The following is a 25379-nucleotide window of genomic DNA, read 5'->3' on the forward strand; positions in this document are numbered from 1 at the left end:
TGACCTCAGGTCAGGTCACCAGAGGCGGTTTGGTGACCCTACCTCAGAAAAGTTTGCAATCACGCCAGAGCTAGAGTTTTTGACCGATCAATTTCTTCTCTTCAGGCTTTAGTTAGGGTACCAGTATGTGCAATTTGTATATCTCGGAAATTTGATATCGGTGACCTAAGGTCAGGTCAGTTTCGCGACCTCCCCATTATAAGTCAATGGGGGAAAAATCAACTCCCTGTTTTTACCACTAAAACGGGTCGGAATGGCCCCATATACCATACATGACTTCATATACGATCAACCTTCACTACCTTGAGGTCTGTTTTGCTGTTGGGCAGCTGTGAGGTCATGTGACGTCATCAAAGGTCACCAAAGGTTTTTGGCCAATAACTCCGTACAGAAACAAGATACAGACGCGTGGATGGTCTCATTGTGTTCAGCTCGTCAAGACGCATCGAATGATATACATGATGACCTCGACGTCACGTGACCTGAGGTCAACCTTTGACCTTGACCTTTCGAGGTCAACATATATATCATTCGATGCGGATTGACGAGAGGATCACTATGATGCCCTTAGTTTGTTCCTATCTTGACTAATTCGAAAGTTATTCGAGAAAAACTCTCTCCATATCTAGCGCCGCCATTTTGACTTTTTCGACCCCTGTAACGTCATCTGTGACCTGACCTGAAAATGACCTTAGTAAAAATTGTAGATCTTGTCCATGCGTATCCGCTGCCGTTTACCGCTTGTCGCTATCTTGCTTCGTTCTCGAGATCTCAGGGGGGGGGGCCGAATCGGCCCCCCCCCCGCCAGTTTCTTGTCCCGGCGGAGCCCGCCAGGAATAGGGTTAACTCTAACACAGCCTCGGCTCTTATGAACGGAAGTTGTGTAGGTATGTCCGGCCACAATGTCCGATTAGCAATTTTGATAATTCCTAACGTTTCATTGGCGGATCGAGCCGGACGTTTATTTTTTTTTGGGGGGGGGGGGGGGGAATGGCCGAAATGGCCCCTTCCTTTCCATGCACCGCCATAGGCGCAATGTTAAAACTCGGGTTTTTGCGGGGGGGGGGGGGGGGGGGTAAACGGGCTTTGGGGGGAGCATTGCCCTACCCCCTGGATCCGCCAGTGTAACGTTTCACCAGTGCAAGCTGCTTAGAAGCATATCAGAATTACATGCGAGGCGGCCGATATCAGTGTTCAGCTCTTTTTTTTTTTTGCCTGAACAATGTTCGAAACTACAGCGAAAGTGAAGCAAACATCATTCAATAATCGCATGCCTGGTCTGTGAGTGTGAGTGCCAGGCTTTTATTTCTAATTTTCATGAAACAGTTCGAGGATATGTGGGTAGGAGAATGATTGGCTCTGGAAGGCATTACCAAATGTTCCCTTTTACTACAAACATTGTCGGAAACAAAAAATTATATAAAAAGTTAAAGGCAAAACATGTCTCTAATTTTTTAGACATTAAATTTCCATATCCAGAGGCATCTTTTGGCATAATATTTTTGTCAAAAATTAAATGGCCACCTTTTGAAAATCGAAAATCAAAAATTCATTATTTCAAAAAATCTTGCGATTTTGAAAATTTTCAAAATATTTTGGCTGGATAATTTTCTACTGTCAATGAGGATTCCAATGATATGCATATTAATGTAGGTTACTGGCTATATTTTTTGATAATACGAGTTTAAAAGAGGGTTACTCTGGGCATTTTGAAAAATGCCTCTGGCTATAACTCGTAAACCCTTCGTAGTATAACGCTAAAAATAAGAGATTATGAATCTACGGTACGGATAACCCCATAGACGCAATTTCATCAAAATCTGAGAGGTAGGGTGTTATGGCTTGGTTGATCTGTCGTGGAACGCCCCAGCTGCAGACTGTTTGTCTCAAATTATGGTAGTAGAAGCCTAAAACAGCCATCTCAGTCGAGGCGAAACGCAATGAATTGGCCGCTACACGTCCCACGGTGAGCTAATGATTAGCACCATGTCACCGTGTCAGCGCCAGATGTGGTCGGTACTCGGTGCAGCTCAAAGGCCTCAATATGAACCAATCTGGGTGAGGCCAAAGGCGTAGATCGCGGTGCGCTGAATGCTATTTAATATAAAAATTGTTACATTCTGGACGGCGTAATTTCAGACTCTGCGGCGTAATTTCAGATGCTGCGGCGTAATTTCAGACTCTGATTAAGACTTCCGCTAGCCAAAGACTAGCCTGGAGGAATCAGGAAGCCCGCTCGCTGGGTGCTGTGCCACATGCAGCGAACACCATTGTGTCCGCTGCATTCATTCCAAAACCTATCTATGATCTGTTTCCAAGCCATGCCTGCTCTTGTTTTCCACTTGCGCATCCAAACGAGGTAAAGCTACAGATTCTATCAAACCTAACTGGTTTCGCTTTTGAAATATTATATTATTCATAAACATTCATAATAGCCCTTTATATCAAGTGCGCGTTACTGTTGATTTTGAATTCCTTCAATGCATCAAAAGCAAGAAAAGCAAGATATAAATTTTATTGGCAGCTCTCCTCCCATTACGTCAATGAGTTCCACATTGATTACATACTCCAGCAATACGCTTCGTACCACTGAACCTACACCCTCCCGGCCACCGAATCCACACCTTCTCACAGTGAACCCATACCTTCTCACACAATGAACCCACACCTTCTCACACAATGAACCCACACCCTCTCGCCCACTAAACCCACACTTACTCACAGAGAACCCATACCTTCTCACACAATGAACCCACACCTTCTCGCCCAAAGAACCCACTTACTCTTTCGGACGCGCTCCACGAGCAGCCAGATCTCCTTGTTTCCTGTACACGGACTGTGGGCTTCCGAGAGCTGAACGATCTTCAGCTCACCCGTCTGCGCAGACTCTGAGGGAGAGGGGTCACGGGTCAGGTCACAGGTCAGATGTCACAGACAGAGATGAAAGGTCACTGGGCGGGAGTGACGGATCAGGTCACAGGTCATGGGTCACAAGACAAAGATCTGTCACGGGTCATGTTACAGGTCACAGGTCAGGGGTCAGAGGTCAGAGGTAATAGACCAGAGGTCAGTCACCGGTCATGTCAGAAACAAGCACAGGCTACTTCACAGTATCCACATTATCAATCAATTTTCTTTTCACTCCCAGCCCCATTTAGCAGTTTTCCTTCAGACCTAGTTTAGCATATATAGAAGCAAGCCTTAACACATATTGAGGCATTCCCTCGCACACAATGCTCCATAAAAAGGTGCCCCTTAACACTCACTGCCCATATAGGTTTCCCTTTACACTAACTGTCAATGTAGTTATTTCCCTTCACACAAAGAAGCTTTCCTTCACACTTGCTGCCTATACAAAGGTTTCCCTTCACAATGACTGTCCATACAGAGGTGTCCCTTCCCACTCACTGCCCATGTAGAGGGTACCCTTCACCCTGACCGTCTAATACAAAGGTTTCCCTTCGCCCTGACTGTCCATGCAGAGGTTCCCCTTCACACTCACTGCCGTTGTAGATGGCATCGCTGAAGATGGGCTGGCAGATCTCTTCCATCCGCATCGTCCCCGGATTCTGGTACAGTGCCCGGAACCTCAGACACACCCGGTTCATGTTGATGCGCTGAGACTCTCGGTTTGCCTGATCACGAGCCTGAAAAAACGCGGGGAGGGAAGGCGAAGTCAGTTCAGGGGGATTACATTGGTGTGTTTAATCAATGTCCTTGGTGAAAGGACCACGTTCTACTGCCAGCCTGCCTCTAGAACTGGTTTTATGGGTCCGTTGTATCGACTATTTTTCCACTTAAAAAATATAAACGCAAGGTAACACAATGTACTCAGCCCTATTGCGTACCACAAGCATAACACCAAAAAGACAAAAAAAAAAAACTAATAAAAAGACAGGAAGCCCCATCCCCAAACGGATGCAGAAGCGTCATCGTCGTTACCCCCATTACCCCATATCCCCCCTCCATTACCTCCTGTCGATCGGCCTCGGTGGGGTTCCACAGCTTCCCCATGTTCATTCGCTCCATCTCCATCTTTTTCTCGTCCAGCTTCCGGTTGGTGATCTTTTCCACCATCTGCTTCTTAGCCGTGTGGATGATGCCCAGGCCCTGGAAGCTGAGGGAGGGGGAGAAGCGTTAGGGGAAGACCGTAGTGGAGAGTCTAAGACAAACGGATGATGCCCAGGCCCTGGTAGTGAGGAGGGGGAAGCGTTAGTGGTAGGTGTTGGTGGCCTCTTAGTCAAATGTATGATGCCAGGGCCCTGTAAACTGAGGAGTGACGAGCGTTAGGGGAAGACCGTAGTGGAGAGTCTAAGACATACGGATGATGCCTTTGCCCTGGAAGCTGAGCAGTGAGGAGCGTTAGTGGTTGATGGTAGTGAGGAGGAAGCTAGTGATGGTAGGGCAGGATTACAGTATGCTGAGTTTTCTCTGACCATAGCGAGCAGATCATCCAGTTGCGTCGTCAAATCGGGCATCAAATAACTCATGTTCGTCGTGCCCTATTTTATTTTCTAATGAGCGTCGTAGCAATTCATAAAAAGAGAATAAAATATATGATTTGTATCAGTATTGTGGTTGTGGTGGCGGAAGTGACAATAGTACAGAGAGACACATACGTAGTGAAAATACATACAAAACTCTGTGAACACTTCAAGCCCCTACCCGGAGACTGGGCTAGGCCCGTTATACTTTTCTTTCTTTCACGTAAGTACATTCGTAAATGGGAAATGGGATGTTCCCCTTTTCATCGCGCCTGGCACCGCCTCTGTCACGCGCAAAGCACCACTGTGGACCTATGATAGCGTTAGGTCGGTATCGGTATCGAGTACGCACACACACACACAAATATCACACACAGAGATACGAGGACCTGCGACCAAATGAGGACCAAGGGACGTCGCCTTCCAAGGTTTGAGCGGTTTAAACTTAATCGTGTTGTAGTGCCCTTGGTGAAATGTGAATAAATTACGCTTTATTTAAAGTGTAATTCGGACGATGCCAATAGCTCAGTATTATCCGAATGAAGCGCAGAGGTTAAATGCAATGCTGCAAATGTGTGACCGTGCCCTAAATGGGCACAATTTCAATGTAGTTGCTCTCCTTAAGTCTCGTCATTCGATAGCAAGCAGAAAACTAGCATTCCTCAGAAACTGCATCCTTCCATCGTCCGATTCAAATTGAATTTTACTGTCATACAGTTTCAGAGCTGAGCTGATGTGGTCACTTTATAAGGTCAATGCACCGAACAAAACTTATCGACGACCATTTTTTATCGAGAACGCGATTGGATTTTCAATACCGACGTATTACTACGAACACGGACGTATTTCTCATGCAACCGGCGACTTTATAAATCGTCTTTTGAATACCAGTTGAAACCTCACTGCGAAAAACTCGTTTGATCTGATTTGGTAACTTGCACGGAGATAACTTAAGACATGCTGGGAAACCCCGCACGTGAATAGTTCTGTCCGAAAAGAGAGCCGGTTGGACCGGATAAGCAGGATTCCTACCACCCCTAAGCGCGCACTCAGTCCGTTTTCAACTCCAAGTCCAGTGAGAGAGCGGCAATGTTCGTAAAAAATGTGTATATGGAGTGCAGCAAAAGTACATGAAGTAGGTACTTAAAAGGCAGCGGTCCTCACGTTTAATTTCATATCTAAAATATCTAGAAAATGCATACTAGTCTATACGCATTGTTCCGAAACGTTCCGAGTTTACACATATAAAAAGCTTTGTGTTTACTTTACTATCACAGATCGCAGTGATACATGATCATTGATCATTGCCAATCCTGCCTTACAGTACTCTCAAATCCCGATCAATGTCATATTCTTACACACAGCGCTCACCATAACTTACACATACCTTCACCATTTCTCTCGCACGCCATTCGCACTATGTGCTTCTCCCCGGCGCTCACCATTTCATCTCACGCCCGCCGCTCACCATTTCTCTCCCCCGCCGCTCACCATTTATCTTCCCTCACAATTTCTCCCCCATCCTACAGGCTACAGCTCACCATTTCCCCCACCCTACCGCTCACCATTTCTCTCTCCCCGCCGCTCACCATTTATCTTCCCTCACCATTTCTCCCCATCCCACAGCTCACCATTTCTCCCAACCGGCCGCTCACCATTTCTCTCCCACCCGGCCGCTCATCATTTCTCCCACTCCCGCCGCTCACCATTTCCCCCATCCCACAGCCCACCACTTCTCTCCCCCTCCCCCCGCCGCCTACCATTTACCCCTTCCCCCACCCCCTCAGCTCACCATTTCTCCCACTCCCACTTCTCACCTGGCCGTGAAGTCGTTCTCCTGATCGACTCTCATCTCGGCGTAGCCTCCGGTGCAGTTCCTTCCTTGGAGTGTATGAACATGCGGAACCGGAGGAAGGTTCGAGGCGCCCTCCTCCACCGTGAACAGCTCGCAGCGGATGGTGGCCCGGTGGTTGAAACCGTCCAGCTGTGGGGGGAGAACGTGGTGGTCATGTGGTTGAACAGTTTCAGTTGAAGTGAGGAGAGAACGTGGAGGTCAAGAAGTGTTTAACATCTTTACTTGAAGCCTTCTCGCCTTCAAGTTGAAGGCGAGAAGAAGGTAGGGTTTAGGTCGACCCCCTCCCCCAGTTGTGTGTGGGATGAGGCGTGTTAGGTGAACCGAGAATAAGGAGAACCGAAAATAAGGAGAATCGAAAATAAGGAGAACCGAGACATGAATACAGGCTGAAAATGATGCAAAAAAAAAAAACTAAATCACGGGAGTACATTGACATCAAACCCACTTAGCAAAGACTATTTTGATGTAAGAGCATCTCACAATGCCATTCAGAGCATGTCATCATCATTTAGTTGCTAAGGCACCGCTTCAGCTTCCAATATCAGTTTCCTGAGATTTCCTGCTGTAATCCCTGTAATGCAGACATCCCCAGCGGCCGCTCGGCCATCCATTATATCAGTGTCAGCAGTCCACCGGGCAATACAACGACCCAATCAGACAGTTCCCCGTGTCCCCGATAGGTGTCACTGCGATCGCCAACCAACAGCGTTCGCGTCCCTGAGGCGGCAGACTTGCGCAGTGAACGGTAACCTATAGTCAGGGTTTCTTTTTTGTGATATCACAAATTCCTATCCCATTTCCCAACTCCACCCCGTTTGCCAATCCCACCTCATCTCCTAACCCATTTTCCTATCTCCCCACAGCCCTATCGCTCTTCGACTTCATCTTATTCGACAGGTAGGGCATCCACCATAGAGTTTTACTAGATCCATCTCGCGTTCCGCATACCGTAGGCATAAATGCTGTTTAAGCGCAGGCACGCACCGAATGTTAAGTACGCAAGTTGTGATGCTTCATTTCGCTGAACACTGACAATGATGTTAATTTATAACGAACTTAATTGAACGCTCTAAATATAATATATAGCGACGTTTATTGACAACCATCCAACCAATGACAACCTTTCCCAGCACACAACGACATAAAAACATATCTAAAAGAAAGCTCGCGAGCAGCACATGCACAACACGAACAGGATGCAATATTACCATAGGACATATAAGCTGAGATCAAAGCACTCGCCGTTGCCTAGCAACGTCTGCGTTACCTAGCAACGCCGGCGGGGGACTCTGCCGATATCCGCCTCGGGCGGTTTCGTATGACAAAGGTCATCACCTTGCCTGACGACCTCTGTAGCTTACATAAGCACGGACATTGCTCTGGCGCCAGTTTAAACCAAAAGGGGTCTGAAAGGATGCAACCAATGTAAATGTACTAAAACGACATGCACTGAACGACATACAATAAAATGGATGAAATTTAGAAGTAGAGGTGAATGAGAAGATCATGCAAAGTCAACTGCTGATATAAGTAGGTACACTGAGCATAAACTGCTTGTGTTAGGTATAATGCTTCAACTTCAATTCGTCCAGTAGTGCAAACAAAACGAATGCCTACCAAACTACCAAAAATTGTAAAGTATCGACATTCGACACTAGCCCAAACCGTTTATACAGTTAGGGGGCCTAACCTTTTCCATGTCAAGCGTCAATGTATTTGCATCTTGCGAGTGCCACCAATTTACATGGGAAGATCAGTGAACTTTCACAGCCGGTCACACCAGTTCCGAGGCTGATCAAAGATCATGCATCATTCAACAGTAAAACTTCAATTTGAATACCAAACTTGTGTGGCATTGCCGCGGGCTTAATGACTTTTAAACATGTTTCAAAGGAGCCATTAATCTAAAAGCGACATCAAAGAAAGAAAATGTTAGAAAGTTAAAATGTAAAATGGCGTCAAATTAAACATTTAAGCACACTGTTGTTCATCAGCTAACGATCCGGCAATAATGTCCTTGGAAAACTGCATGCATTTTCGACACCATATGAAAGCATCAGCACAGCAAAATAAGTCTCATAAAATGATTTCTAGGCGAAGAACGTCTGTTTTACCTTTTGAGTTTCACTTTCAGCAAACGCCCCACCTAAAATCCAGACCCCCCCCCCCCTAACGTATGATAGCGGTAGCGTGTCCAATGATTCGATAGCCGCGCTGAACGTGTCGATAGCAAAAACGTGTTCAGCACACCGATAGCAGGGTGTAAGAATAGCTCGATAGGCGCCCACGAGTCAACACTCGACAGGCCGTTCAGCTGCTGGCGATACAGCAGATCGATAGCACATATTTCGGGATATCCTGTGCAGGAGCGAACTGGGCAGCATCTTTGCTGACAGACGGACAACTATACCTTTACCTGGCGTCAACTGCAATCTAAATACAAATACACACGGTTTAACTCAAGTATACGGTCATTTGTTACAATTTTGTTGGACTCGCCACTTTTGGTAGTATTCCATCACAGCAGCAAATTGTTGTAGTATTCTGCAAAATAAAACATTTTTTGAACCGAATTCCGCCAAAGTTATGCATTATTAGCTCTACTCCGCCAATGGTGAAACTAGTTGTCAAATGCCTGCCTATTCCGTCAGCCACGGATTACTGCGAGTTTACTTCATACACCGTGTATAAGTACACACTGTAAATACGAGACAGTGCAAGCGAATTCCACCTGACGTCACCGGCCACTGCGTCACATTGCATTGGCGTAAGTTGAGGTCAGCGCACCCAAGCCCGTCCTCCCCTCCCGCCCTTCCACACGGTCGGACTGCGGGTTCTGAACTGCGCACAATCACCTCTTCCATTCCCCCTTCCTTTTCCAGATCAGTCCCACGCACAAGGGGGAAAAGCTCAAATTATTGAGCGCTCAAAAAATTGAGCGGGCCCCATTATGAAGGAATAGGCGAATCGATGGTATTTTACAATGCCTCTAGCGTCAAACTACGGCAAATATCGTATCCAAATAAGGTATCAATGGCAAGAGAGAGCAACAAGGTTTCTTCTCGAACACTCGCCGTGATAATTTATATCGGTGTTTTCGGAAAGAAAATGCCCTAAAGACGCTCAACTTTTTGAGCGCCACTTGTCGTTCGGGACCGCGATACTCAATAAATTGAGCGCCACGACAGACGACAGTCAGCTGGCGCTCAAAAAATTGAGTGCCGGCCAGCATCTACACTCAATTTATTGAGCCTTCTCCGTGACAGGTGAAGCCGGTACTGGCTGCCATTTTTGATGTTATGTTCGTTGAAATACGTTAAACTGAGTTGAAACAGAAATGCAGGAAGTTGAATGCTACGTGGTACAGGGACCCGCAGTTGCTTCTGTACACACTAGTATTTCAGCGTATTCTTGGCCTGTGACACCGTTGCAGGCGAATTGGGAAATGATTGTGTGCTTATTAAAACCACCATCTGAAGGGCTTTAAACTGATGTGCTGCTCTCCTAATTCAGTGAACTTTTTATGGCTATATCAGCAAAACATTGTTTTCAGCGCTTTTTCCTGCCCCATTCTTTCTGAAACCTGGAACCGCTTATTCCATTCACTCCTGCCATCTAACGATGGTCGTGCTGATTACTAGTTCCGGCGCTAGTAACTGCTCCAGCTTTGCACCCGGCACAATCTCAGGCGGCACCGGGCCGTGGCTCGACCAGTGAGGGTCGGACCGAGCCGACTGCCTGGGGCGCGGTTAGATCGGACGCCCTGCTGGGGAAGGGGACGGGAGTGAGGGGGAGGGGAGGAGGTGGTCACGTGGTCCGTCCAAGCTCGCAGACGACCTGTCCCGCGCCCAGCCATGTTCCGTGATCCAAAATCGCACGAGAGCTGTAGAATGCTTGGAGGAGACGCTTCGAAAGCGAACTTCAGCAGCACTAATTTACCATATTCTGCGGAGATATTTATTTATTTATTTATTTCACATAATCCGGTCATTCCACAGTACAGGGCTATTCATAGACCGTCGTCATACAGGATAATCACATACGGTAAATCGCGGCACGAACCTGGCGTTTAAGCATGCGTATTGAAGTGACATCGATGTTTTCACTGATAACGAATTGGTTGTATAGTCTAGCGGCACGATATGTAAAAAGTCTCTTTCCATGGTTGTTATGAGCACGTCCTGGGTTCAAGTGATCTGACTGTCGAGTTGTACGATGGATGATCTCATGATTGTATGAAAGACTAGATCGAATTGCACATGGTTCACCGCCCGTCAAAATCTTATGAAGCAAACATATGTCAGAGAATTTCACAAACTGTTGGGCATCTAGCCATTCCAAATCGCGAAGTACATCTGATATGTGATCGTATTTGCGGCGGCCTGACAGCACTCTAGCGGCGAGATTAAACACTTTTTGTACTTTCGCAATCACAGTCAGGTTAGCACTGCCATAAACTTGTACACAATAGCGGATATGTGAAAACACGAGCGCGTCGATCAGGCGAGGTAAGACATCAGGCGGTAAGATATGTTTAACATGTGAAAGAGCAATGAGTATACCTATACATCGGCTGGTAACACGAGTCACATGCAGCTCCCAGGACAGAGTTTGATCCATGATTACGCCGAGGTTCTTAACGCTGGATGAACATTGAAGCTCCTGGTTCATGAAACGAATTGTGGGAATCACGCTAATTGCTCTGAGCTGGCGCCTATCCCCGCATAAAAGAAAAATAATAGATAAATGAATATTATCTAAACGCAGAAAAAATGTATGCCTTAGCTGTATAAGCTGTATCCTTTTAAAAGCCGTAAATAGGATTATATTTAGGGACTTACATATAGGTTTCGTATACACAGTGAATTGTGTTACATTAAGCCGTTTCGCTCTTATGGTTACTAACTGAAGAGGTATCCTTTTTTTCTCACAGGGAATGACAATACAATAACAATACGAATAAAACCAGACGTTTCGCACACCAAAAGTGCCTCCGTCAGTGGCAAGAAATAAGTAACTAGGCTGACATGTTTTCTTTCGATAAAATCGATGAAGTAGTTATCTTTACTTTTTTGAGATATATTTTCAGCAGTTTTTTAAGCACATCATGGAAGCTTATAAACATTTGTGCATTTTATCGGCAACCCGGCTGCCCAGACCGAGACGGTGCCGCATATAGTTCTCATTGATGTTAAACCTACACTTATTTTTCTCCACTGACGAAGGCACGTTGTTGTCCGAAACGTTTGGTTTTATTCGCATTGTTTTTATATTGTCATTGTCCGTGAGAAAAACATACTCATATGGACTGGTCTCAGTTCATGTAGAAATTGTTGATCATTCATCAACACGGACAAAATGAACATTAACCCTCACCGCACATATAAGTAGAGGTAAATAGACCGCGCCACCTGTTTTTCACCAATAAATCGCGGCAAAGCGAAGGATTGCGACGATTCTTTGGTGCCCTGGCGTTAATAAATTTTACAACTTCCCGGAAAATTAAATAGCCCCTATCATTTTTGCATCTTTTCCGAGATTTTTTAATCCCTGAACCAAATTACCTCTAACCTGTGATTATTTTTCTCAAGATCATGTCAGGCCAGAATAGCAATTGAAAGTCAGCGCACATCTTCTGTGTGTTTCCATAGTCGTTTCGTGATTAGGGACGTGTCAACATGTGAAATATACTATCTTATGTTTGTTTCATTGATTGTTGTAGGTGCCAAGGTCACGTGAAACTCAGGCTAAGGGCATTTACTTGAAATGATCTCGGTTAACTTCCTTAAATTTACACCTTTTTACTGTGGTTTTTAGGAAGTGTTGGTTTGAAATTTAGCACCCATTTTAGTATTTGAAAACTAGGCATACTTAGGTATCAGTTATAGTGCCTATGCAATATGTTGCAAGGCTGTAAGTGCTGGTTAACATTCCATGGATAGCCGGCAGAACGCCTAATGGGTGATCTGGCGTGACCTGTCCTACCCCAAATGCTTTGATACATCATCTTTGATCAAAGCAAGTGCAAATTCGGAATCAGAAGCAAGCCAAGTCCCAGCAAACCTCACTTATAGAAATTCAAGCAAGACCCAATTTTCCGTGCCTGGGTTATTAACCTGATCTGGGAGGTCAACATGACCTAGGATCTCAACAGTCAACATTGACCAGGACATAAAAATAATTGGCTTTCTCCTCGTCAGCGATGACCAGGACCCTCAAATCATCGGATTTCTCTCGTCACGAGCAGCTCGCTTTTTTTGCTTTTTCAGCGAAGCTCTGGCTCTTTTTATCAAGGGCCGAATGGCTGAGGGTTTCTATTCTACGCCCCTCCGCTACATGTAAGACGCTGAAAAGAAATGCCTAAATGGGTGAGGGTTAAATATCGATTGGTTTTTTAAGTGCCGAAGCCTGAAGCACTTTAATTTACTTCGATAGCAGTTTGACCAACTAGCTCGAATACTATAACTTCTTGAACAATGCATGTAAGCACCACATAAAATGAATCGTGAGAGAAGCGGCTCAAGATTTAGGAGCTATGAGACACTTAATAAAAAAACGACATAGATTAGGAACTGCACCTAACTTGCACTGCTTTTTAAACCTTTTCGTTGCAGACTTGTAGAGTAACCCTCGCCCGTATTGGTGTTTTTCCAGCCGCGAACGTATAGGGGGGGTCCGTTGGACCCCCCTTGCCGTTTCGCCCCTGATCGAGCTAGAGCTTCGCAGAAAAAAAAAACAAGCGTGTTGCCGTCACGAGAGGAAGCCGATGATACCCAATTTTAAGGTCCTAGGTCATCGGTTGACCTTCCAGGTCAGGTCAATGACCCAAAAGTCGGGGAAAATCGGGACCTGTTAGAAAGTCGTAAAGCGTGGCTGCTGTGGGGGTTTTCTGGGTGCTGTTCACGAATATCATGTTAGTTTTGATTACAGATGATGCCTTTATGCATTTCGGCCAGGTCAGGTCAGGTCAGGTCAGGTCAACCAGTAAGGGTATTCGTAGTAGGTGGCAACCGCCTCTGACAGCTTCGTAACATGTTACGAAGGTGCCAAAACTACTTCGTAAATGTCCATATGGTTGCTAAATTCGAATCCAGCTAAAAAAACTGACCTGAAAACATGTAAAACTCGAAAAAGTGAACCGAGGTCATCAAAGGTCAATGACCTGACCTGACCTTTCCGGTGACCTTGACACCCACCCTAATGCATGGGAGCAGCATCATATCCCATGTTTGGACGCTTAAAACCACGAAAAGACTGCAAACGCGCGGCTAATGCGAGCCAACATACGCCGAATCGCGATTCCGGCCAAACATGGTCTCGAAAAGTAGGTCACAGGTCAAAGGTCATTAAGGTCAGGGTCATGAAAATTTCAGGGTAGGTGTAAAATTGATAAAAGCGAGGGTACTGAAAGTTTCGTCGCGATCGGCCGCTTTTTACGCGAGTTATTCGCGAAAACCCTAGGGGGGTCCGTTCGACCCCCCCCCCCCCCCCTGTACGGGCGAGGGTTAAATTTTAGGATTGATTTCAGCTGACGCTCAAAGGATGTAGAGCTATTCATTCGTTCATTCATGCGACCATCCATTCATAAAAGAAGCCAGAGATAAAATTGTTCATTTTAGATAAGTGTGAAATACAAACTCAATAAAAGTTTAATGATACGGCAAATTTGACAGCTTTTATAATGAATAGACAAATAACTTTAACAAATCAAAGTTGAGAGCCCCAAATACGTAACACAATTGAGGGCATTTTAGGCCATCACAGTATTTGTCAACAATTGTTGTTGGGGGGACTGGGGAGGGTGGTTGCTGGCTCATAAACTGTCCCCCCCCCAAAAAAAAACGAAACCGATCATCCGCGAAAAGAACTATTGAGCTCGAACCGAGGTGACGAATCGATTATCGATTTACAGTTACACGCATGCACGATGACTAACGATGCCACTTTTTGACTTCTTGTGTCAAATTAATTCCATCATCTGGATAGCACGTCAACATTCTTTTTGACATTTTGCAACAAACGTATACTATTTGGCGCGACTAGCCTCAGAAATGTTCTGAAACTAAAACCGTTTCTTCGCAATCAACTTGGCCCACGTCATCCCAGCTTATGCACGACAAAAATAAAATAATGCTTCAGGATCACTGGCCTGAATTCCAATGCTTAGTTTACTCAAAACCGGTGTGGCTGAGGCACTATTCGCTACATCCGTGGCGGCCACCATTGTGTTGCATTTTTTTCGGTAAGCTGTAAGCTAATAAGGAAAGGGTTGGTGAGTGGGTTGAAAACAGCCCTCACCCTCCACCCCCCTTCTTCTGGAAACATAAGTAACCGAAAGATCTGGCGATGGTTTATCCATCTCCTCTGCCGCCGCGCTGCGAGGCCTCGATTCGTTCGGTATGTGGAGTCCTGAGCGGTCCTCCCCGGAGGCAAGGTGAAAGGTCATGGCCTGTATCATAAATTTATAAGTTGCTGAATATGTTTTATAGTTCTTCCAAGGCCTTGGACACCGTTTTATTATATCGGAAAAGCATTGCACTTTCTTGTCAATCAATACATTTAAAGAAAACTTTATCATAAACTCATACTGCGGCATTGTAGTTCTGCTTACGGTTGCCTCTTTATGATACGGGCCACCACCACCTCCACTGCGCTGGAGCTCTGGCGTTCTACCCCTCCCCGCTACGGACCGGCCCTCGGGCTAGGTGTGTTAGTACTGAGTGCAAACGTGTAGTAGTCACGTGACTTTCATTCACGTAGCGGGAACGGAAGCTATAGGCGATACCAAGGACGGGCTCTGGGGAGGCAACCGGCACGCACGATTGTAATTTTGAAAGAATATATGTTGCGGTAAGAGGAATTATACAAAACATATGTCCTAGGAGGAAACATGTGTTATTCCTCCATACTTTGCGCTACATTTCCTTTCTCCAATGGCCAGCACTTAGCAAATAATAGCACAATTCTAAATTGGTAATATATGTGTACAGTAGCAACTGCGGGTCCCTGTACCTAAACTTTTCACAAACCCATGGCATCATGTCACATTTTCCGCTAGTAGTTTTATCGGTCGCCTTTCGGATTCGGCACACCTCAAATAATTATACAGGGCTTGAATAATCCGTATGAATACTGTACTGATATTTTCTGACTGTACTGGGAGAAGGGAATACGTGATTACAGAAAGATATCCACCCACGCTTGAATATTGGAGAATTATACAGGAAAAACTGTATTGCCACGGTTACAACTTACAAGGCCATCGGCCGCAAACAAACAAAAATACTATACAATGTGGGTTAGATTCACAAACATCATCAAGTGTGGAACACAGAGACGAGCAAAACAACATCACATTATCGCATGCCAGCCCGACCACATTGGAACCGGGTGACCTGCGACCGGAACCTGCGTCTTGCCAGCATACATCACAAAAGCAGGAGGCAGTGTCGTACTGCTTTGATCCAAAATATGCCATATAACAAATGATATAAACGACCTAAGCTCGGACTAAGCTTATCATTATCAAATCCTTAACATGTAAAAGACGAATGGAAACATCGAGTATCAGACCAGCAGTAGCAACCATCACAGTAGCAACATCACAAAGAACACGCGGCATTATCAGACAGCCGTTTTGTTATCGGGCTACAGGCGGCGACGGCGTGGTTGCAGACCAGCTGCGAGGTAGCGGCTTGCGGGCAAAAGGCGCGGGCACACCTCCATGTGGCCGTGCGGACAGTGCGCGGTCGGCGTCGCATAGTGGGCGGCATCGGGCTGTCCCGGGGCCGTCGAAGCCGCACAGGTTGTCGGCGCATGTGGGCGCGCGCGGTCACCACGGCCAGCTGCTCAACACCAGCACAGACTGCGCAGCGTCGCCGCTCCGCCGGCCAGAACACGCAGACAACCCTTCTTGCAGTCGCACAACACGTCGCCAAACTCATTCACCTGCTCCACCATGTTGTTGATGTCACCGAGTCGTTCAAGTTGTGGCTCGTGCCGTCGAGCATGACCTGCCCGATCGGACACGGGTCAGCGGCTTCTGCTCCAGCGAAGTCTTCATCTTGGGGACGTCTTGCTGATCTCCACAAAGGCTGAGCAGATGACCTTACCCACAGGGACGGCCGACGTCCTCGCCAGCGACCGCTTGGTTGTGCAGACCTGCCAGAAAAAGAAAAGCTGTTTGGTGATCTCAAACGATTTTTTTTTCTTTATGCAGTGGAACAAAATGGAAAATATGTCATAAAACAGGAACTAAAAAAAGATGCAGCCTAGGTCGTCTAAGAAATGGGTGCAACATTGATAAAATTCTTCCTTGAATGAATTCTACAAATGCTTTTGATAAAATGTGTGGTGATTATAAGGAGACCACTTTACTATAAAATTGCTCAGGATTCCCTATCTGGACCTGTCAAAAAATCCTGACTGCACACCAACAACGAGCATTAAATCCGAAACCTCTACCAGGTACCTAGGGATAATTAAATTCTGATTCAGGAAAATATTTCACATCATACAAATAAAAACCTTTACTATATTGAAACTGAAAATGTGATGCCGATCCAGTGACCTAAGGGTCTCAAAGTATAATAATGAATTAATCTATTATAAATTTGGTGGTAACTGCCAACTGGTGTCTGGCAGCCTAAACCTTGAGGCTTGAAAGTGGCCTTCCTTTTCCGTTGACTCCGATCCTCCAGATGGAAATGATATAAAGGATCATTTTTATCTTATTTCAAATGAGCCAGTCAGCAAAGTGGCTATCCTGTTTCAGCATTCACACACACAATAGTTGACTGTCAGTCTGTCATGCTGTCAGTGTTGTGAAGTCAGTGTGACCAAATTGGTTTAGCGTTAGGGGGAGGATGTATAAAAAAGTCGTACGAGGATGTCACTATTAAAAAAAAAACTCGTCTTCAGCCTCATTTTAGGTGCAGTTTTTACAGACAATGTGGGGAAAAAACTATACCTGACGTCAAGTTCTGACTGAAAGTAAAAAAAAAAACAAATATTGTCATTAAATGTGTAAAAAAAACGACATTGCAAGCGCGACAGTACGAGTATGACGGTGCGAATCGTACATTGGAACATTTTCAGTCTTTATTCCTACCCTAGGTAGATATGCTTTCATGACAAAAACGTCGTGATGATGTAATTTTAAAATTTCTGAGGATGTCATTATACTTTTCATTGGGGGTGACTTTCCCCGCAACATCACCAATTTGGCCACACTGTGTGAAGTAACGAAGGAGTTGAGTTTTGTTGATTATAAATTGTGATGTTATGTAAAGGACTGGAAAATGAATGTGAGAACTATGGAAACATATTGGCAGAGTATTGTCACTTACTATCAGGACATATGGATAGAGAATACATTCAAATTAATAAGAAATGCAAAATATCAAGGTACTCAATCACTGATAGCAGTGGACTATCATATGTTTTAATGTCAATTATATGAAAGTTAAGACTGAAACTACCTTTTACTTCATCATACCTAATGAAAAATTGTGTGAAGAAAACATTCACAGCCTCTTTGAAGCACTTAGACCACTAAAAAACAGAAATTTTCACGTAAATATGTTGTGTCTCTTTCCCTCAAAACATCATATCGGATGGCGCCACTTTCGTCGACAGTTACTTATCTGCACGCAAATCGAGGAAAACGTGAATTGATTGACGTTTACGTGTTTCCAAATTTAAAATCACAGCATATTCAAACTTTTCAGTGTACCTTTTAACATCTAAATATAACTAAAACGATAAAAACTTACCTTCAACACAAGGACGACGACAACCACGCGACCGGAGACGTCGCGACGAAATAAACAAACGGCGCCGCCAAATGAAAAATATTCTCCGATATGGGTGATGTGAAATTGAGTCGCAATCATTTTGAGTAGTATGAAAAATGCTCTTTCCAACAGAACCCTAGTAAAAAACGTGAATGGACAAAAAATAACTTTTATTTCGACATAACTATTGGCCTGTTTTTAAGGCATCCTGGTATGCCGTAAGATTTCGACCTAGAAATTGGTGTTCCCCCAATCATTGAAGCTTGAGCAGTGAAAAATATGAAAGCCTAATCTGTTTTGCATCATTAGTGATTCTCCTAGGGTGTTGCCATTTCTCGCTAGGTGTTGCGAGTTGCTTTTGTAAAACGTGTTCCTGAAACGGCTCAATTTTTTGAGCCCTCAGCATTACGCCTATGGGAGCCTCTGACGTCATACGCTCAATATTTTGAGCGCTCAATAATTTGAGCTTTTCCCCCTTGTGCGTGGGACTGAGATACTCAGCCCGCACCTTCAGCAACTTTGGCCCTCCTCTTAGAACACAATCCGCACCCACTGCAACTTCACCCCTTCCCCCCTTACTAACACAACCCGCACCATATGCAGTCTGGAACATTGGCACCAACCCCTTACTAATAATACCTGCACCCACTGCATATGGCTCCTCCCCTTACACAGCCCGCATCCTTTGTAACTTCATATCCCCCCCCCCCTAACACAACCCTCTCCTCTGATACAACCCTGCACCCTCCATCACTCCGCCCCTGCACCCTGCACCACTCCGCCCCCGCACCCACCATCACTCCGCCCCTGCACCCTCCATCCCTCCGCCCCCTCCCCCTCCCCCACCCACCCTTGGAGGTCGAATGCGCCTCCAGAGAGCGCATAAAGAAGCAGACGCTGCAGGCTCCTCTGCATCACGTAATCGCCGGGATTCCCCAGGTTCGGCGGCTCGTGCCAGACGGGGAAATCCCGCCCGCGGCGCGATCTCAAGGTCACCCGTCAAGGTCACCGCACCGCGCAATAAGACAGAACGGCTGTGGCATGGGCGCTCGCTCTCTCTAGAGACGCGAGTACAGGAAGAATGCGCGAGCAAGATAAGCAGCGGTAGTGCACTTTAAATTGTTCTTTCTAGTGTCTGAGAGATGTAAGATGGCCTACATTTTTTGCACAATTTGGTAATTTACTTTCATCGTAGATTGTTTAACGGGAGATTGTTTGTGAATATACGTGACGTACAAAACAAAATTACCCGATTTAACATAAGTATGGACAGACGACCACAAAAACCTAGGTACTTTTTGACAAACGGTGTTTACAATTTTTGCAAACCATTGCTTCTGAATTCATTCTAGCCAAACTGAGAAAAGTCTGTAACATAGGCGATGTGAATGCTGTGAATTTCATCTCATATCAATGAGCATTGCATCGGGTGTTCGTAGACGTTCTAAAAACTTATTTAACACTGACGGTTTAAGCATTTCAAATGCCTTTTACAGACTTCCGTCTATATCAGCCTCCCACGGCCCACCTGTGTAGGAATATTTGAAGTCCATAGAGGACCAAATACCAAGGTAATAGGTACTGAGGCAGATCATGCCGCTATAAGCCGCCCACGCACAACGAGAGCCCCGCGGCTGCCCGAGCCACGCGGTACAGCCGCGATAACACAGAAACTACTTCCACGTGACCTTTACAAATAATGAACCTCCTCAGGCGTCATTCCAACTATGTAGCAGCGAATCCATAGCAACGCAACTGCGTCTTCAGTCCGCTTTGATCCAGATCAAACCGGTTCAGTAGTAATTACACGGGTGGTTCGGGAACTGGTATTACCCGGATAAAAAACCAGAGTACCAGACACACTTCTAACGTCCAGAGACGAGTTTGTTTATGTCCTGGGGATCCCGCCGGGTATCGAGCACAAACAGCCTCGTGAGCAGAAGTCTCGGAGCAGAGGTGCAAACGAAACAGTTATACATACCTACTTGACCACCGGGTGGTCACTGGGTCTGTACATATACATCATGGCCCCTGTCCCCTTATCGCCTATCCCCATATTGTCTATCCCTTTTCACTTTTGCCTATCCTATCCCCTATTGCCTATCACCCTATAGCCGCAATTGGGCCTTTCACGTGGGTCCCTCTCTCAAAAACGGGTCTTTCTAGGTAGACCCATTGGGCTCAAGTGATTTTCCATACTGGCCCCTGGTCTTTCACGTTATAGGACCACTGACTACCACAACGGTCTCTCTTGCAGAACAGGTACAGGTCTCGCGAGATTAAGCGGTAGGTTTTGCACTTTTACATTTCCGGTTATATCTCAGAAACTAATCGATCTACGATGAAGCCATTTTACACGATCATGGCCGGCTTGTTACCCAACAAGTCGATCGCATCTTCAACACTTAAAAGCATAAAACGACGAAGATATAGCCTGAAGTACACTAAATTTTCTAGGTGCAAAACCTACCGCTAAAACCCGCGAGACCTGTACCTAAGCGTTCGACAGACCCACCCACTGCGTGGTCCCCTAATGTGCCGAAATGTCCGCCCCCCACCTGAGTCTGACAGCTGTCACAAAGTGTCGGGCCGCCACACTAAAGGTCAATTACATAAAGCACTGAAATCATTTCATGGGGGCAGTCCGCTAACTGTTCAACATTGCCGGGGAGAGAAACTTGCTTCCACATCGAGTAAAATTGCACACAAGAGGCGACCAGCCGTTTTCAGTGTAAAATCACATGCATCTTACTAAAATGAGTGTGAATCTGTTTCTGATAGAAATGAGTTTGTAACAAAATTTGGAATTCGTTTTCAGGTATGGCATGGAGCTGTTAACCCTACCCTCAGTGGCTTTGGCCCTCCTCATAGTCAGTTGTCGCAAACTGACCTCGACCCAACCCTTGACCTTGACCCTATCCACACTGAGCTTGACCCTACCGATACAGACCTTAAAGTCACCCCATACTGACCTTGCCCCTCCCAAAACTGAACTTGCCCACCCCGACTAGCCTTGACCCAGCTTTGACCTTGTTGTTTGTTTGTTGGGGGCTAGGGGCGCGCCGGCTGCGAGGTCATTTTGCACCCATCAGCTTTGACCTTGACCCCGGCCCCTACTGACCTTGACCCCGGCCCTTCTAACCTTGACCCCGCCCCACACTGACCTTGACCCAGCTTTGACCTTGACCCAGCTTTGACCTTGACCCAGCTTTGACCTTGACCCAGCTTTGACCTTGACCCCGGCCCCTACTGACCTTGACCCCACCCCTACCAACCTTGACCCCGGCCCTACTGACTTTGACCCCACCCCACACTGACCTTGACCCCACCCCTACTAACCTTGACGGTTGGGAAGGAGCGTCGATCTGCCCCGCTCCGCCCGGCCAGCTGACCGTGGGTGCCGCCGAGTTCGGACTCATATCGGAACCGGAACCGCTCCTGGGGCTGCTCGACGATCTTCAGCTGTGGACCACCCATGTGGAGACCTGTGGACAGGAGGTGGATAGAGTTAGATGTGGACACTGGTGGAGAGAGTTTTAGATGTGGACACAAGGTGGGGAGAGTGTTAGACATGATCACTGGGTGTACTAATACTAGATGTGCAATTTGGGCAGAATGTTAGACATAAGCGTAGGAACCATGGGTGCAAGGGTGCAGCTGCACCCACAATATTTATCCAGTGGGTGCAGACAATGTATTCTGCACCCACAATAATCTGAACCAAAAACCCCTTTTTCATCAACATTCAACACTACTTCCCATGCAGCACGGCAAATTCAGGATATGTTGCCTACTATTCATCTTTCGAAGCATTTGCTACTGTGATCAGTGATGGTCTTCAAAACTTACCTACATTTGTGCTGAAAAAAGGGAAATGGAGCATGTGATTGAACACATACCGAACCGATGACCCACTGTCAAAAATTTTAGCCCGATATCTTCGAAAATGGCTAAGTTGGCCGCTTTTACTTTTTGCGGTAGTCAATATTGACAATACTAGCCCTCGAATGTGTGCAGCGTTTTCCAGCTTCTAATGTGTAGGGGGAGGGGGAGGGGGGGGGTCGGTCGGACCCCCTGCCGTTCGACCCCTGATCGAGCTAGAGCTTCGCGGAAAAAAACGAGGGTGTTGCCCGTGACGAGAGGAAGCCGATGATACCCAATTTTAAGGTCCTACTTCATTGGTTGACCTTCCGGGTCAGGTCAATATTCCAAAAGTCGGGAAAATCGGGACCTGCTAGAACTGCGTAAAGTGAAGCCGTTATCGGGTTTTTCGGGGTGATGATCACAAATATCTGATGTTAGTTTTGATCACAGATGATTTCTTCATGCATTTAGGCCAGATCGGGTCAGGTCAGGTCAGGTCAACCATTAGGCGTCCTACCGGCTATCCATAGTAGGTGTCAACTACCACTGACGGCGTCGTAGCATGTCACGAAAGCACTAAAACTACTTCGTAAACGTTCAAATGGATGCTAAATTCGAAATCAGCCCTATAAACTACCCTAGAAACATGTAAAACTCGAAAAAGTGAACCGAGGTCATCCAAGGTCAATGACCTGACCTGACCTTCAGGTTATCTTCACACCCACCGTGATGCATGGGAAGAACATCATTTCACATGTTTGGACGTCTACAATCACAAAAAGACTGGAAACGCGCGGATAATGTGAGCTGACATACGCCAAATCGCGATTCCGGCCGAACATGGTCTCGAGAATCAGGTCACAGATCAAAGGTCTTTTGGGTCAGGGTCATGAAATTTTTAGAGTAGGTGTAAAACTGATCAACTCGAGGGTACTAAAAGTTTCGTCGCGATCGGCCGCTTTTTTTCGCGAGTTATTTGCGAACAACCATGGGGGGGGGGGGTCATCCGACCCCCCTACACATGCGAGGGTCAATGCTTCCAAATGCACTTATCGGTTGGTACCTTTTCGACATGGTACACCCTCAAAGCTCGTAACGAGCCTTCGCTCGGGTGTCGCTCCCTATCCCCCCCCCCCCGCTTCACCGGCCATGGCTGGATTTCTGCACCCATGCACCCACAATGTTCCAGCCGTTCCTACGCCCATGATGTTAGATGTGGCCTGTGGACACAGCGTCGCGTGGACAGAATTTTATATGTGAACTGTTGTCTGTTGGCAGGGAATGGTTGTGTGGTTGCCTAGGTAAAGACCTAAGAACACGGAAATAATTGCCTAGGTCCAGCTACGTCATCCGCTTGTTGGTGTGAAAAGCGTCCTTCAGCAAGGAAGTGCAGCGTGAAACACCACGTAAGGCTGCGTATTTAAAACAAAGGCGCGAGTAGGCAGCCCTGAGGAACCCCTTCACTCCACACTCGTCCAACGCGGCACCCACCCACTCCGCGGACCCCAGCCCGACCGCTGGGGAACACCGGGACATCGGGCACTGTTCGGGCCTCTGGAGACACAGTCGGACCCCCACCCGACCGCTGGGGAACACTGGGACATCGGGCACTGTTCGGGCCTCTGGAGACACCGCCGAAATAATGCAGCCGCAGCGACACTGAATAATGGATGGAGCAGTGAGGTCGGACCACAGAAGGTCACTGGACTGGGGAAGTTAAGGCGACACACTGCAAAACTAACTGGCATCGCCAGCCGACAGAGCGGGCCATTTGGGTAACCAGGGCACGTGAATTTGAATCGGTTTTCAACGATGGACCTAAAATTCTGACGAATATTCTGGCGAACATTTGTTGATGCAATGACAGTGCATTACAAACTGCATTACATTGTAGTTAACTATCCCCGAATCAATGCCTTTCATTTTTTCACCTCCGTCTCTTGTAAAGCCCTACACCAACGCACCCGGTAAATCCCAGCTATGACTCAGAGGTCAGCTGAACGGGTATTTAAATCAGCAGGGTACCCTGCATACCAAACAATGAGCTGCTCAGCCGTGACGACCTGACGACTCAGCGCGAGGCCCGGACCCTCGGAGCCACTCATAAAGTCGCGTTTCGCCGCGGCGCCGGACTTGGGTCATGTGTATCTGGGGTAACTAGTCTAAGAATCATAATCATAATCATAACAATCATAAGAAAGAACGGAGTTGAGCGCATTCATCAATTTGCACGTGTTTGGGTCACTGGAAATGCATGGTTTGCGGAAATGCGGAGAAAATTTGTGTGAAAACCGTGAGAAAAATGTTTTCGGAAGTATTTGAGGCAATATCAAGGCATGTGCATCAACGGCCGTTGCGCTTTACATCCGTTCTTTCCTAGGTCTGTCAGACTATAGGTTGATTTTTCCATTCCAATCAATGAAACCACTAGCTAACTTCAACTTTCCTTTGAAAATATTCCATACCTACTAATACAGAAGCATTCTATGGAAATGTAGGTCCCCTTGGGACCATGGTGTCATATCGATCAAGAGCCCAGGATTCTAAGGTGATTGTCACGGCGATTTTCGTCAACGCTCACTTGTAACACCAATAAATAACGCTCCGACGTCATTGGAAAGTTGAGCGCCGGTCTCTAACTGATGGTAATTAGTACATTAGGGGAGTCCCCAGGATCCCAGAAGCCTGGGAAAGTATCAGCTGCGAGCAGTAGTCTACCTGATTTACAGTGAAAGAAACATTTGTCCATTACTACAAAAAAATAAGCCACATCGAATCACGACGACTCAAAAAACGAGCGACAATGAGCCAGAACGAGTCAAAGTGAGCCAAACCCGTACCAAGCCCACAACAAACCGTGTAGACACATCTGAAAACCGAAGTAGCCAAAAACGTAGGATCCATTAGCCAGGTAGCACTCAATCAGTCTTCAAAGAAAGCATCCTCCCAGACTTCTAAGGGAATTCGCATGCCTAAAGACTAAAAGATGTTTCCAGTTCCGCTGTCTTTGTGTACAGATTGGTCATTCTACCAACGTTTCCCTTGTGACGCCCAATGTAGACTAACAATGGTCTGACGTTTAAGGCTGTACTCCGGCTATATTGGTTATTGGAACCCCCGTCATGTTCGTGAAAACTCTCTGGAACCGGGTTCTGCAAACCGCTGCTCCGGAGCAAAACTCTCTGGATCCGGGTTCTGCAAACCCCGGCTCCGGAGCAGCTTCACAGAACACAAATGGGACGACACACCAACTCGGGCAGCGGGGGGATGGCGCAACGCCATTCACAGTATTTAGGTCAGGCGCCAGTACAATTTGATCGTGATGGTGGCCAACACCGAAAATGCTGTGGCAGCTTCGAATGATAAAAAGTAAATATCGGC

The 25379-nt window shown here is 46.4% G+C and overlaps 1 protein-coding gene across 1 annotated transcript in view; it reads right to left on the reverse strand.

Moving 5' to 3' along the window:
- LOC122373633 (transcription factor p65-like) overlaps positions 1-25379 on the reverse strand; it is a gene marked incomplete at its 3' end in the record, with an annotated part of 133500 nt that overhangs the window by 34146 nt on the left and 73975 nt on the right. The window contains exons 3-7 of the mRNA XM_043351908.1: positions 21474-21619; positions 6302-6468; positions 3973-4117; positions 3503-3647; positions 2784-2888 (exon numbers count right to left, since the gene is read on the reverse strand). Of these exons, the coding sequence (XP_043207843.1) occupies positions 2784-2888; positions 3503-3647; positions 3973-4117; positions 6302-6468; positions 21474-21619 (708 nt within the window). The remainder of the gene's footprint in view (positions 1-2783; positions 2889-3502; positions 3648-3972; positions 4118-6301; positions 6469-21473; positions 21620-25379) is intronic.

This window comes from Amphibalanus amphitrite, unplaced genomic scaffold (genome assembly GCF_019059575.1).
Source record: "Amphibalanus amphitrite isolate SeventyFive unplaced genomic scaffold, NRLGWU_Aamphi_draft 001526F_arrow, whole genome shotgun sequence".
NCBI classification, from domain to species: Eukaryota; Metazoa; Arthropoda; class Thecostraca; order Balanomorpha; family Balanidae; genus Amphibalanus; species Amphibalanus amphitrite.